This window comes from Chionomys nivalis, chromosome 6 (genome assembly GCF_950005125.1).
Source record: "Chionomys nivalis chromosome 6, mChiNiv1.1, whole genome shotgun sequence".
NCBI lineage: Eukaryota > Metazoa > Chordata > Mammalia > Rodentia > Cricetidae > Chionomys > Chionomys nivalis.
Window position 1 is genome coordinate 35,667,291 of NC_080091.1, and position 15,626 is coordinate 35,682,916.

Sequence of the window (15,626 nt, forward strand, 5' to 3'; positions counted from 1 at the left end):
CGTACAGGAGCAGAAATGACTCAGAGGCAGCTGCATCACCACAGCCCATCCTGCATGAGTGACAGCTCACGGAGCTGGGACCTGAGCCCACTGCTCAGCTGCAGGAGGCTCCACAGATAAGAGTGTCCTTTGCAGCTCCAGGAAGCAGAGCTGGTCTCTGCTTCTGTCAGTTGCCTGGTCTGGTCTGACCCTCTTCTGGGATCCTGCATTTGCTCCCTGCTTCTTCCAGGCTGCTGGGCTTGTCTCGGAGTCTTCTGTGCTGCGTGGTTATCTTTACTGTTTATTCTTGGGAGGGAGGGGCCAAGTGAATCTGCTTAGTTTCAGAGACTTCCTGAATTTGTTTTGGGTTGTTTACTTTCTGTCGGTAAGGAGCTTCTCTGAAGGATGGGGTATTTCCCTGGCCCCAGAATAGTCTCCTTTCCCTTTACAACTGTGTCTTAAGAGCTTTCCCTCCAAGATGGGAGGTTACTGCTATGCACCAACTACAGATAGGTACCTGACAAAATGCTTGTTCTCACCATTCTGGAGACTTCCAAACCCAAGCGTTCTGGATGACTGTGCACAGTACTTGACTTTTCTTGACTTGCACGTGTGTGTCCAACTTGTCCTCTCTTCCTAGGAAACTGCTCACTCTGTTGAGGCCCACCCCACCCCATCATGACTTACTCATCTTCTCTATAGCTCTGGATGGACTTGAACTCACTAGATAGGTCAGGCTGCGAGTTCAGGCTGCCATCAAACTAGCCATAAACCTCCTGCTTCGGCATCCTAAGAGCTTAGATTACAGGCATGAACCACCTCACCTGACTGTGACCTTATTTTAATTTAGCTAATTAGGCTTGCAAGGATATTGTTTCCAAGTAGGGTCACAAACAGTTCAACCCACAGCACACATCCACAGGGTTTTTAAACATTTATATCTCAGAGCGAATGTCTTGGGATATTGTTTTGCTTTAGGTTGAGGTCCCCAGTTAGCACCAAAGGAAGAGAGGAACTTTAGGCTTTCCTATACTTTCTGGAAATGGAGGGCATAAGGGGAAGGGAACTTAAAAAATAGAGATGTTCTTTATTATCCAAAGCAGTTAGTAACCCCTAGTGTTTACAGTTGGTGAGTGGTTATCTGTGCTTACTCTAAGTCAAGCTTCTTTGTGCCCACTGTAGGCTAATTGGTACATGTGTTCACCATAGGCTGATTAGTACCTGTGCTCACTGTAGGCTGATTGGTACACGTGCCCACTGTAGGCTGATTGGTACATGTGCCCACTGTAGGCTGATTGGTACATGTGTTCACTGTAGGCTGATTGGTACACGTGCCCACTGTAGGCTGATTGGTACATGTGCCCACTGTAGGCTGATTGGTACATGTGTTCACTGTAGGCTGATTGGTACACGTGCCCACTGTAGGCTGATGGGTACACATGCCCACTATAGGCTGATTGGTACATGTGTTCACTGTAGGCTGGTTGGTACACGTGCCCACTGTAGGCTGATTGGTACATGTGCCCACTGTACGTTGATTGGTACACGTTCTGTGCCTGTACTTAGCTATGCTTGTCAACTCTCAGTGCCATAAGAAAAAAAAAGATGAAACAAAAGTTTTGCAAAATCAAAAAAGGAAGCAGCACATGTTGGGGTCCCAGCCATATTTGATAATGTGGGCACACTTCTCTGAGCCCTGCTTCCCTCTTTGTAGTTTGGTTGGGAGCCATATGAGCTGCCGTAAGAGGCCATAGACTGAATGCATCAGTCACAACCATTGGCTACTCTTCTCACAGATCTTGAGATAGCCGATTAGGTTCGTGAGATTTGGTTTTTGGTGGGGGCCCTGTTTCTGTGCCTGCAGGGGAGAGTGGCCCTTTTGAGAGGTCACCCATCCCGTCACATGAAGGCCTCACCTTGTAGCCTGCCTTGATCTAAGCTATTTATAGATCTCAAGTTCAGATATAATCACAGGGGGAAGACTGCAGCGTAAGTACTTTGAGGGGCACGACAGTCTGTCAAACTGCTAGAGGACATCATGTGTTTAGTGAAGCTGCAGATGGAAAGGCACTAGCAACAAGGCTGACTCTGCCTCCAGTTAAACCTGATACTTCAGGAGCAGCAGTGGACCTGCAAACCATGGTTTGCACATCCCAGTTGTGACATGGTTTGCCAGCAGGAATCGAAGCCCAGAACTTGCCAACAGACACTCTTCTATGAGCACGATGGCGAGGCCATCCTTTAACTGCTGCGTGCTTACCGTTTCCTTGTGTAGAACAGAAAGGAGTGAAGTCAGACTCCTGTCCTGAATACCGGACAGAATATATGTCCTAGGGGTGAGTGTCTAGGCTTGGAACATGGCTGGACCAAAGTCCTGAGCTGTAGAAACCTGCTGCCTGGCTTAGCCCTGCCTGAGATCCTCTGGCAATGTCTTTGAACCTCTGAGCCAAGCCTGCAGCTTCTGTTCTGAGTAACTGGGTTTAACCAGACACACTAAATTTATGTTTTGTTTAGTTAGTGTGTATGTGCACATGCATGAGTGCATATGTACCTGTGTGTACACCTGTAAGCATGCAAGCATGTGGAAGTCGGGACAGCTTGTTCTCTCCTTCCACCATGTTGATTGTGCTCAGGTTGTCAGGCCTGGCAGCAAGTACCTTAATCCTCTGAACATCTTGCTGACCTCCTGCATCCTTTCCCTCTGTTCGTTTTGTCTCACTTGTCGTCCTGCCCTCAGACCAGGGCCTTGCACATGCCATGCAAGTGCCCCACCACTGACCTACATCCCAGCCAGACTCTCTTTTTTCTCTTCCTTCCTTCCTTCCTTCCTTCCTTCCTTCCTTCCTTCCTTCCTTCCTTCCTTCTTTATTTTGAGGGCCTCTTTTGTTAATTAATAATCCCATTCTTGAGAGCTTTTCTAATCACCTTCCAAAACCCCACTCCAAATACCATCACGTTGGTTTTAGGCTTTGGGCATAATGAACTTTGAGGTACCAAGTACATTCAGCCTGAGAGTCAGTTGCTTTCTTCCTGGTACTTCCCCCTTAAGCCCTTCCATCTCTGTTTTCTAAGAAATAAGATATTTCTGTTATATAACCACAGCATAGTTAACATTGATTGGACCCATATTTCTTTCTTTCTTTTTTTTTTTTTTTTTGGTTTTTCAAGACAGGGTTTCTCTGTGGCTTTGGAGCCTGTCCTGGAACTAGCTCTTGTAGACCAGGCTGGTCTCGAACTCACAGAGATCCGCCTGCCTCTGCCTCCCGAGTGCTGGGATTAAAGGTGTGCGCCACCACCGCCGGCCCCATATTTCATTTTTATTTTGCTCCAAAATTTCTTCTTCAGGATATAATCTAAGATCAGCTGTTATGTTTGGTTTTCTGGAATGATTTCTTTGTCTTTGACATACATGTCATACTCTATCTCTCACCCTCTGGTATAATGCCATTTGCTTTCAGTTTATTATGGCCTGGTTTTGCCTTCCTGGACAGAACACTTAGAGGCCACAGTGGGTCAGTGGGTCCACACTAAGGCCTGACTTCATTGTTAAGATTAGTTTGGATCAACTCAGAAGCATCACGAGCCCTGTGGTAACTACTGTTGTTGTTTTCTCCCTGCAGCTCTCAGGGACACTCTAGGGCTGAGCAGACCTTGCTCCCCATTAGCCCTGCTGGCCCTTCACTTTTGCTTGGCACTACTCTGATTTCAGCAGTTGAAGGGTGGTACTGTTCCTTGTTTGTTGGTTTGTTTGTTTGGAGACAGGGTTTCTCTGTGTAGTCCTGGCTGTCCCAGAACTTATTCTGTAAACTGGGGTGGCCTCAAACTCAGAGATCCACCTGCCTTTATCTTTGCCTCTCAAGTACTAGGATTTAAGGTGTGCGCCATCACTGCTGGGCTTGATGGTACAGTTAATGTTGAAATGCTTCCACTTTTATTATTATTCTGTGAGTAAGAGTGCTTGAGCTATTTATTACCTATATGGACAAATTCATTTGCTTTTCAGGATTTTGTTTTGTTTCTCTTGTTTATTTCTTCTGAGACAGGATCTCACTATGAAGCCGTAGGCAAACTCACAAAGATCTCCTTGCCTCTGCCTTCTACATGCTGGGATTAAAGGCACGCACCCCCACTACTGAATTGGTTTTCAGTCTTTTTTCCTTTTTAGATTTATTTATACATATGAATGTTTTTCCTGCACATGTATATCATGTGCACCATATGCCTGCTTGGTGTTAGAAGAGGACCCCGAAACTGACGCTGTGGATGGTTGTGAGCCACCATATGGGTGCTGGGAATAGAACCCAGGTCCTCTACAAGAGCAATGTGTGCTCCTAATCACTGAGCCATCTCTCCAGCTCTGTCATTTTACTGATTATATTTTATTCTTTTCCTGGTCTTTTTATTCCAGTTTTGGTAAGTGGGAATTCCTTGAGTGTAGTTGGAGGCTGTTTGTTCCTGGCTGTCCAGACTCAAAATAATCACACAGAAACCATATTATTTGAAATACTGTTTGGCCAATAGTTTAAGCGTACTTCTGGCTAACTCATATCTTAAATTAACCCATTCCTGTTCATCTGTGTATCAACACACGGTCGTGGCCTATCGACAAAGTTTCGGAGGACTCCAGAGGAGGTGTCTTGTCTCCAACGGCAGCTACATGGCTTTTCACTTGACTCCGGCTACTCTCTCTATATATATATCTCCCAGCCTGGCTGTATTCTGTTAAGCCATTGGCCGAAAGCAGCTTCTTTATTAACCAATAAAAGCAACACACATACAGGACTTCCCACACCACTTGAGCAGCTGCATAAATTCAGAGACATCCCTAAGACTTTGTAGAGTTTCTGTTCATCCACACCTAAATGATTGGGTCCTCTTCTCTCCCTCAGTCAGTGTTAGCCAGCATCTCCAAGAAGTCCTGAGTTCTTGTGTGAGAAGTGACAGTAAAGAATGACATGCTCACTTGGGAGGCAGAGGCAGGCGGATCTCTGTGAGTTTGAGACCAGCCTGGTCTACAAGAGCTAGTTCCAGGACAGGCTCCAAAACCACAGAGAAACCCTGTCTCAAAAAACCAAAAAAAAAAAAAAAAAAAAAAAAAAAAAGAATGACATGCTCATAGCTCCGTCTCTGTCTGACACAGAGACAGGAAACACACATGTACAACAGACACGCATGGACATAGGCATGTGCACACATCTGAGTATGGATGCCCAGTATTCATGTGTTCATCTTCAGTCAGAACCTTTACCTTCAGGTTTACTTGTTCCCACTTTTCTTCTCTCTCTCTCTCCTCTCTCTCTCTTTTGTTGTTGTTTTCTTCTTCTAGGTTTCTCTGTGTAGCCCTGACTGTCCTGAAATTCGTTCTGTAGACCAGGCTGGCCTCGAACTCAGCTCTACCTTCCTCTGCGTCTGTGTCCATGCTGCCCTCCCTGCCCCCAGCTGGGATTAAAGGTGTGTACCACCACCGCCTGGCCGCTTGCTCTCTTTTTTAAAGAATTGTGTGTGTGCATGCATGTATGCACTTGTGTTTATATGTGTATGCATGTATGCATGTACGTGTGCATGTCAAGTGTACATGTGTGCTCATGGGTGTGTGTTATGTATGTGTGTGTTATGTATGTAAGGTACTCTTATGTGCACATGTGGAAGTCAGAGGACAGCTTTTCAGGAGTCTGCTTTCTTCTTCCATCTTGCTTTTGAGATGGGGTCTCTCCTCTGCTGTTGCTGTCCTTTTGGTTACCGTAGACTGGCTGGCCTGTTATCCCATCTCTGCCTTCAGTCTCATCTCTTGCCAGAGGAATTTTGGGGTCTAGGGGCGCTGCTGCATCTAGCTGCTGTGTGGGTTATCAGGGTGGAGCTCGGGTGCCAGGTCTGTCAGCAGTCCCTTTGCCTGCCGAACAGTCTCTGGCTCATGTTTGCTGTTCCTATGACACACCTAAAATGATTTAAAATTTTTATTTTTGAATACAGGGTCCATCTTTGTAGCCTTGTTTGGGCTTGGAACTTGCAATTGTCCTACCTCAGCTTCTGTACTGTTGGGTTGGGGGTTATAGATTAGTGGTAGAGCATTTAACATGTGGGTGGCCCTGGATTTGTACCTCAGCCACACACATCCACAAAATGAAAACAAACAGAAATGATCACCCTTTCCTGCCTACACTGTTTGTTTGAGACAGGGTCTTGCTGTCCTTGAAACTGAGATACTCCTCCTCAGCACCTTGAGTGCCGGGTTCCAGGTGTGTGCTACCACACACAGCTCTACACTATGGACATTTGGGGATGAACATTTCCAGATCTCTCTCTAAATGTCCATAATTTAATCATCTTTATATTACATTATCCTATAACTCATTCCCTACTAACTGGCATGCCTTTAGTGTTTTTCCGTAATAGTTCGCTTAATGCTGCTCCACTCACAAAAAGAAAATCGTAGCCTCTTGTGTGCTGATTGCAGAGCAGGACTGTAATTCTGTCACGGGGCGTTGGTAGCTTTTGCTATAGAATGGGGAGCTCACATGAACATCTTTGTAACTAAGTCTTCATTTTTCCCTTAGGATAGAAGTGGAATTACTGGTCAAAGGGTATGTATGTTTTTAAGTCTTTCCGAGTGGCCAGCAGCTCTGGTGGTATTTACAGGCTAGTGTGTCTCCATTAGACAGTACGTTGGAGTCATAGAGAATACTTCAAAAGCAGAGATGCCCAGGACCACCTCCCAGAGGGTCTTATTTCATGGAACTGCGATGGATCCAGAATTTATAGTTTTAAAAGATTTTATTCTTATATGTGTATGTGTGGGTGCTGGGAACTGAATTCAGGTCCTGCAGAAGAGTAGTATGTGTTCTTCACCACTGAGTCATTTCAACAGCCTGAGTTAGAGTTCTTAAAAGCTCCCCAAAAGTTATTTATATGCAGAAAATTTGATTAGGTGAAAGTGGTAGTATATTATTTTATTGATAATTTTCTTCTGAAAAATTTTCAGGCATTCAGATCTGGGAGAAGTGGCCCCAGAAGTAAAAGCTTCAGACAGCCAAACATCCGTGGCAATTGCAGGTAAACCAGACTGGACCATTCTAAAATAGCTGGGTTTCTTCTGTCTGTTGGGATTCTGGAGTCTGCACTCTTCCTGGGCTGGGTTACTCTGGACCTCTCAAACAAACTCAAGGCTTTGTTTCTCTCTGTAGAAAAGATTCCATCTTAAGATGTTCAAATCTCTGCATACTTCATTGGTGTTATTGTTTCTTTTCTTATAAAGCTATAAGTTGTGCAAATACTAGACCTTTACTGGAGACACAGGTACATAACATGTAAATATTTTGTCCCATTGTGTTTACCTCCCACTGTGTGTATGTCTCTGTGTTGTGTGTTTTGTTGTTGTTGTTTTTGCTGCTCGGACTCAAACCCAGGGCCTCAAAGTACAGAGTACTGTGCCATTGAGTACATTCCCAGCTCTGCTTTTACTTTTTTCAAGACAGAGTTTCTCTGTGTAGCTCTGGCCATCCTGGAACTCACTCTGTAGACCAGGCTGGCCTTGAACTCACAGAGATCCGCCTGCCTCTGCCTCCCGAGTGCTGGGATTAAAGGTGTGCACCACCACCACCACCAGGCTTTCACTTTTTATTTAAAAGACAGGTTCTCACTAAATAGCTCTGACTGGCTTGGAACTTACTTTGTAGACCATACTGGCCTCAGATTCACAAAGATCTGTCTGCTTTTGCTTCTGAGTACTGGAACTAAAGGTGTAGCCACAATGCCTGTCTGTTTTCACTTTCTCGATATTTTTCTTTGATGCACAATGTTTTTACTTATCTTTTGCTTTTGTCAACTGCCTCTTTATTTTTCTTTTTTTTTGGTTTTTCGAGACAGGGTTTCTCTGTGGTTTTGGAGCCTGTCCTGGAACTAGCTCTTGTAGACCAGGCTGGTCTCGAACTCACAGAGATCCGCCTGCCTCTGCCTCCTGAGTGCTGGGATTAAAGGTGTGTGCCACCACCGCCCGGCCAACTGCCTCTTTAGTATCACATCCTAGAATCCAGCATGAAGTCCAAGGTTATAAAGATTTACTCACATGTCTTCTAAGAGTTTCATGATTTTGGGGGGTGGGGTGGGGTTCAAGACAGGGTTTCTCTGTGTAGTTCTGATATATCCCAGAATTTGCTCTGTCTACCAGGCTGGCCCTGAACTCAGAGATCCGCCTGCCTCTGCCTCTGAGTGCTGGGATTAAAGGCGTGCGCCACCACCTGGCTTTGAGTTTCATGATTTTTAATTCTTATGGTTACATTGTTTATCCATTTTAAGTTAATTTGTTGTGTATGGTGTGGGACCACCTATGAGCTTTATTCTAACCAGCATTAACAGCCTTGAGGTGTCAAATGGTAGATGTTTATTTACTGCTTAGTAACAAATAGCCTATGTCTTGATGGAAAATTAGCAAGCATGTGTTAGGTACTGTAATAATCGGGAGAGAAGGATCACTTTGTTTCAGTGAGAATGCTTTAATACTCCACTGTCGAGGCTTATGTTGAGGGGCCAGCCACCCTAAACCTCTCAGGATTTAGAAAGAAAGCTATAGCAGGTGAAAACTGACTAAAAAGGCCTGAGGGTAAATAAATTAATTCACATGTGTTCTATTTATTTTTCCTGTGCTTCCTCCAGTGCTTTCTCCAGTGCCCTCTAAATGTTCCTCTTGATGTTTCTTGCTGTTCCCTTTCAATGTTTCTTCTCAATGTTCCTCCCAATCCCAACTGTTTCCAGTTTATATATCACACAGGCATAGTTAACAATTCTCTGGTAAATAATGGTGATGCTAAGTATGCATCTCTTGGGGCTAGCAAGATGGATGAAGTAGGCACCAGTTGTCTTACTATATGTCTCAGAGGGGGCGTGGCTATGGATACCTCCCCTATAGATACCGGGAGGATTAAGTCAGTACAGAATCCTAAAACGGGAAAAGGGGTTTGTGTACGAACTGGTTAGGCTACAAGTCTGTGATTAATAATTGTAGAGAAAAGTGACGCAGTGCTGCTGCACTTTTTGAGCACTTCTGTTTCAGTGGTGGCTGGGAACACAGTATTGTGGTAATGATGACAACCAGCATAAGCTGCAGAGGGAAAGCAGATGGCGCTTGGCCCCCCTGGGGCCAACAGGGTGCTGTGGGGTGCTGTTTCCTCCGGTACCCAGGTGAGAAGGAATTCCTTCCTCTGGGGCTGATTGAACAATCTAAGCTTTTTTCCTGTATTTCTAGGGGTGAAGGCACAAACAGCTAATTTTCTAGACTAAGATCTTGCGTCAGGGAAATGGAGGTGGAAGTAAGCACAGAATATTAGCAGCTTGTCAGGGTAGAGCAGAGACCAGTAGGTTACACTCTCCTGAGTCGGCTGTCGGAGATTCCAGGGCCGCCCAGACCTATCAATAAAGGTAGATGAGCTCTCCCCCTGCTCAATGCCTGTTCCGTTGAGGTGCCCATGTGGTCCAGAGCAGAGGTCCCTTCCTTGTCAGAAGTGCAGTCCGTGAGGTTTGGTTGAGTGAATGCTTTCACACCAGGGCCCTATCCAATTGCCAGTACAGAAAAAGTCATGTCTAAGGAATGATTTATACACTGCTGGGATGTCTCGGGATGAGCCCACTATGGAAAGGAGGAAGGCTATGGAATGATTTATACACTGCTGGGATGTCTCAGGATGAGTCCACTATGGAAAGGAGGAAGGCTATGGAATGATTTATACACTGCTGGGATGTCTCGGGATGAGCCCACTATGGAAAGGAGGAAGGCTATGGAATGATTTATACACTGCTGGGATGTCTCGGGATGAGCCCACTATGGAAAGGAGGAAGGCTATGGAATGATTTATACACTGCTGGGATGTCTCGGGATGAGCCCACTATGGAAAGGAGGAAGGCTATGGAATGATTTATACACTGCTGGGATGTCTCGGGATGAGCCCACTATGGAAAGGAGGAAGGCTATGGAATGATTTATACACTGCTGGGATGTCTCGGGATGAGCCCACTATGGAAAGGAGGAAGGCTATGGAATGATTTATACACTGCTGGGATGTCTCGGGATGAGCCCACTATGGAAAGGAGGAAGGCTATGGAATGATTTATACACTGCTGGGATGTCTCGGGATGAGCCCACTATGGAAAGGAGGAAGGCTATGGAATGATTTATACACTGCTGGGATGTCTCGGGATGAGCCCACTATGGAAAGGAGGAAGGCTATGGAATGATTTATACACTGCTGGGATGTCTCGGGATGAGCCCACTATGGAAAGGAGGAAGGCTATGGAATGATTTATACACTGCTGGGATGTCTCGGGATGAGCCCACTATGGAAAGGAGGAAGGCTGTGGAATGATTTATACACTGCTGGGATGTCTCGGGATGAGCCCACTATGGAAAGGAGGAAGGCTGTGGAATGATTTATACACTGCTGGGATGTCTCGGGATGAGTCCACTATGGAAAGGAGGAAGGCTATGGCTTCACAAGACGTTTACAGAATTGACAAATTCCATCAAAAGACGGGTGTTCCCGAAGCTCTGCAGATCGGGTTTCTCATTGGAATACACTCCCGTGAGTCTGTCTAGTGGTCTGCTAGCTGTTCTGTTACTGTATCATGCTTGTGGCTCACAGTGCCCCACTTTCACTTCCTCCACCTGGGCTTGGGACAGTTCTTATAGGATGTGAGTTCCGTGGTAGAGGCTGAGCCATGCTCTGCCCTTGTGCCCCTCAGACCTGCTATGTCAGGCTTACCCCTGAGTCACAGTTATACCCCCTCCTTGCCTTTTTGTTTTATTAAAACATAGTTTGTTAAATTGCAAATATTGGTCTGAAACTCAGTGTAATCCAATTACTCCTTTAACTTGCTACTTTCCCGAGGGGCAGCCTAGGATTACAGACATGTGCCATTGGGCCAGCCTCTTAAAAAACTATCAGTCTTACATAGTGCTGTACAGCTATAATCCCAGCACTCAGGATCCAGAAGCAAATGGAGCTCTGGGAATTTGAGGCCAGCTTCACCTCATAGCAAGTTCCAGGACATCCAGAGCTACATAGAGACCCTGTCTCAAAGCAACAACAACAATAACAACCCCCCCAAACCCCAATAAACAAAAAAATGTTTATTTTGCCTGCATTTATGTACACTATGTGTGTGCAGTGCCCACAGAGGCCAAAGGAGGGTATTGTTTCCCTGAACTGGGGTCACAGGCAGTTATGAACCACCTTGTAGGAATTGAACCTTGGCCCTCTCTGCAAGAGCATTGAGTGATTTTAACCTTGGAGCTGTCTCTCCAACCCCTATACTTGGCTATTATTTTCTTCTCTAGTTATTTTTTCTCTCCACACTACATTTTGAATTCTTTGGGAAAAAAATATTTTTCTAGACTCTTATTTTCACTTTGAGTAAGTATGTTTTTAATTTCTGGACATTGTGATTTGATTCTTGAGTCCTTTTGTGTTTTTATTCAAATCATCCTGCTTCCAATAGCCACCCCTCTTTATTTCTCTCTTTTTTTCCAGAAAAATTATCAAAAGAGACAGTTTAAAGTGTTAGATTTATCCCAGCAATTTGGAGGCAGAGACAAGTAGATCTCTGTGAGTTCGAGGCCAGCTTGGGCTACAGGACAGCTAGTACTATGCAGAGAAACCCTCAAAAACACAAAAACCAAAAAGGTTTATCTATTAATTACGGGAGATCATAAGATTGATTAAAAAAAACATATTAGAGCTGTAGCTTTATTTCTAGTCTTTGTTTCTGTTTAAGTTTGGCTTATTCCAGAATCTAACCTGGAGATACTTCTGCTCCTGAGTATGCTCACTGTAGTCCCAACAGTCGGCAGAGGCTGCTGCAGACTTCTTAGTAGAAAAGCTCTAACTGCTAATGAAGTGAACGTCTGTACCCTTTCTTTCTAGATTTGGAATGGAGAGAAATGGAAGGAGATGACTGCGGGTTCCATTATGGAGGTAGAGACTGTGGGACTGAGGACAGGCTGGGTTGGGAAGGTGAGGGTGTGAATGCAAGTGAAAAACAGCTAGGACGCGATGGTTTGTTTGTGTGGTTATATTTCTAGGAATTACAGCTTTGGTTTTTTAAAAAGAGGGTTTGGATTTGTTTCCCTTAATTTACTTTGTCTGTCTATTTGACATTAATTTCAAGTTATTAAATTAACCCCTTTATTTCCCTTTGTTTTTTCTCATAGATGGTGCAAACGAGGCTCAGGATAGTGACTTCCCGACAGGTCTGCCTTTTCTCCTTCTTTTCCAGCTTTCCATTCTATTGGAGGAGGGCACCCTATAGGTGGCTAATTCTTAAACTTGTCTATATCACATCAACTTGGGTATTTGACTCTAGACCCTTCTTGTCTATCACCCCTTTATGAACTATTAGTAATGTTGCTAAAAACCAAACCACTGGGAACTTACTATGGAGTAACCAGTTATTCCTTTAACTAATTTATACTGTCACCGTGAGTTACTGTCTTTGTGAGTGGAGGCTTCCTCATGTATCTTATTTTTAGCAAGTTCCTGAAGTGATTCTAATGTCCAGTTATCAAAATTTAGGAACTCTAGCAATAGCTTCATTTGCATATTGCAAACTTGGGCCCAGAGTTGCTGAATGGTCTGCTAAGGGTATGGGTACATATGTAGAATGAGTTTATTTTTTTGTGGTTTTCCCAAGTTGCTTTGATGATCATGCTGTTTAAGCAACAATGGTTGTTGTGTGTGCCTGGCTTCATTTGGGCATAACAGGGAAACCTGAGTAATAGTTATGTAGATTTTCTGCCAGCAAAGTATTCCTGTGTAGTTTTTCTGTTTTTATTTATTTTTATAATTATATTTATTTTGGGCTGGAGAGATGACTCAGTGGTTAAGAGCATTAAGAGCACTACTTGTTGCTCTTGCAGAGGACCTGGGTTTGGTTCATAGCACCAACTTGGTGGCTAATAGCTCTCTGTTACTCCAGTTCCAGAAGGATCTGATGCCCTCTTCTGGCCTCTTTGGGTACTGCATGCACATAATACACAGTCAAAATACACATATACATAAAAGAAAAATAGATTTTTTTAAAATTAAAATTTGAGGATCTGTTTTCTCCTTCTGCCATGTGGATACCAGGGATCAAACTCAGGTCAACAGGTTTGGAGGTAAGTGGTTTATCTGCTGAACCATATTACCAGGCTAGTTGTTCTGTTTTTAAAACAAATTTACAGCATCTACCCCCTCCCCCTGTAACTTCTCAGGTGATCCTTCAGCCATATTGCTGTAGAACTCAGAGCCCTGAGCTGGCAAGATGGCTCACAGGTAAAAGTGCTGGCTACCGAGCCTGATGACCAGAGTTGGCTCCCCAGGACTCCTGCAGGTTTTCTCTCACCTCTAGACATGTACCATAGCTCACCTGTACAAATAAGTCTAGAAGCCTGAGCCCTAAAACCAATGTTATTGGACACTTATGGTGTTATATGTCTGTAGTCCCAAGCTAGATGCAGAAAGATCGAATCTATTCACAGGTTTGAGACAAGACTGGGGAACACCATCCCCTCCTCCCCACCTTCTTTGTTAAAGAATAAGAAAAAGAGCTAGAAATATAGCTCAACGGTGAAATACTGCCTAGCATGTTGGTTCCATTTCAGTACTGCAAAATAAATAAATAAATACATATATAAATAAATAAGAAGTGAACCACTTACATTGGGTATGAACATTGGTAAGCTGCCAGGCCAAGATCTGGATACAGTTAGAATTTTATGATCATTAACTTATAAAGTTTGCATTATACAGGGTGACATTCAGTGTCTACCAGGCCTCAGTCAACACCAGATGTCTTATTGTCACTGCATTAGTCAGGGTTCTCTAGAGTAATGGAACTTACAGAATGAAGCTTTATATAAAGAAAGGGGATTTATTAGAATGGCTTGTAGGCTGTGGTCCAGCTAGTCCAACAGTGGCTGCCTATGAACAGAAGGTCTAAAGATTGACCAGTAGTTGGTCAATCCATAAGGCTGGATGTCTGAGTTTGTCTTCAGTATATGCAAGAATCCCAAAGGAGTAATTCTAATGCAAGTGAAGAAATGGACTTGCTAGTAGGGTGAGAACAAGCAGACAAACGGCAATAACTTCCTCCTTTTGTGTCTATATAGGCTTCCAGCAAAAGGTTTGGTCCAGATTGGAGGTGGGTCTTTCCACCACAAGAGATCTGGATTAAAGGTGTGTCTTACCACCTCAGACTCAAAGATCCAGATTAGAATGGATCTTCCCAGTTAAAATTAAGCAAAAATTCTTTCAGGTGTGCCCTCCATTTTTTGATTTTAGTTAAATTTCAGATGTAGTCAAGTTGACAACCAAAATATCCTTCACAGTCACCAAAACCCAAGTAATTATACAGGGAGTGATAGTTTACACATACACCCCTAATGGTTTTGAGTCTAGAATGTGTAGATGGAGTTTATGTTCTGCCCAGTCCCGCAGCCATTGAGTCCCAAAGAAACAACACATAGGCTTATATTAATTATAAACTGTTTGACCTACTAGCCCAGGCTTATTATTAATTAGCTCTTACAACTTAACCCATAATTCTAGCCAGGCAGTGGTGGCGCACACCTTTGATCCCAGCTCTTGGGAGGCAGAGGCAGGCAGATCTCTATGAGTTTGAGAGCAGCCTGGTCTATAAGAGCTAGTTCCAGGACAGGCTCCAAATCTATAGAGAAACCCTGTCTTGAAAAACCAAAAATAAATAAATAAATAAATAATAAAAAATTAACCCGTAACTCTCACTTATGTTTAGCCATGTGGCTTGATACCTTTTCTCAGTAAAGCATTCTCATCTTGCTTCCTCTGCGTCTGTGTGGTGATCTGCCTTTTCTCTTCCCAGAATTCTCTTAGTCTGGTTTCTCTGCCTATACTTCCTGCCTGGCTACTGACCAATCAGTGTTTTATTAAACTAATATTAGTGACGAATCTTTACAATGTACAAAAGCTTTATCCCACAGTAAGCATGAGTTACATAATGAGACTGTCTTAGAATATCAATGCTCATTGGGTGTGGTACTGTGTGCATCTAATCCCAGTGCTCAGGTAGATGTATAATTGTGAGACCCTCCCTCCCTTACTCCCTCCTTATTCTCTCTTTGTGTTTCTTTATTTTTTTTTCTCTCTCTTTTCTTTTCTTAAGATAGGGGTCTTTCTGTGTGACCATGACTGGCCTGGAATGCTCTGTGAAGACCAGGCTAGCCTGGAATTTGTAGGAGATGTACCTGCTTCTGCTTCCCTGGTACAGGAATTAAGGCATGAATCACCATGCCTGGCTGTAGATTCGGTTTAGTTGTGAGTCTGGGTGTATGGATGTGGATGTCAGTGCCCGCAGAGGCTGTAGGATCTCTGGAGTTGGAGTCACGAGTAGGGTGAGCTACCTGAGAAGGGTCCCAAGAAATGAACTCTGGACTTGTGCTCTGCTCTGGAAGAGCAGTATGTGCTTCTAATCATGGAGTCATCTTGCCAGCCCATCTTCCTTCCTACAGTTAGTGCCTTACATGGTTTTAGTTAGGTGGCACAATTGATAGAGGGTTTTACTTTCTACTCCAGTCTCAGCAAATCCTGGGCCCCTTGGGCCTGCACCTTGTTCTGAGGAATGTCCTTTCTGCTAGGCTTTTCTCC

The 15,626-nt window shown here is 44.1% G+C and overlaps 1 protein-coding gene across 4 annotated transcripts in view; it reads left to right on the forward strand.

Annotated features, from left to right (window-relative positions):
* Urgcp (upregulator of cell proliferation) overlaps positions 1–15,626 on the forward strand; it is a 37,127-nt gene that overhangs the window by 11,688 nt on the left and 9,813 nt on the right. The window contains exons 1-5 of one of the 4 annotated variants that reach the window (XM_057771112.1): positions 2,267–2,315; positions 6,534–6,560; positions 6,959–7,029; positions 11,889–11,939; positions 12,176–12,214. In XM_057771112.1, the coding sequence (XP_057627095.1) occupies positions 11,906–11,939; positions 12,176–12,214 (73 nt within the window). In that variant the 5' untranslated portion in view covers positions 2,267–2,315; positions 6,534–6,560; positions 6,959–7,029; positions 11,889–11,905. Of the gene's footprint in view, positions 1–2,266; positions 2,316–5,279; positions 5,431–6,533; positions 6,561–6,958; positions 7,030–11,888; positions 11,940–12,175; positions 12,215–15,626 lie in introns of those variants that run through there. The other 3 variants (XM_057771111.1, XM_057771113.1, XM_057771110.1) reach the window with 3 other exon arrangements.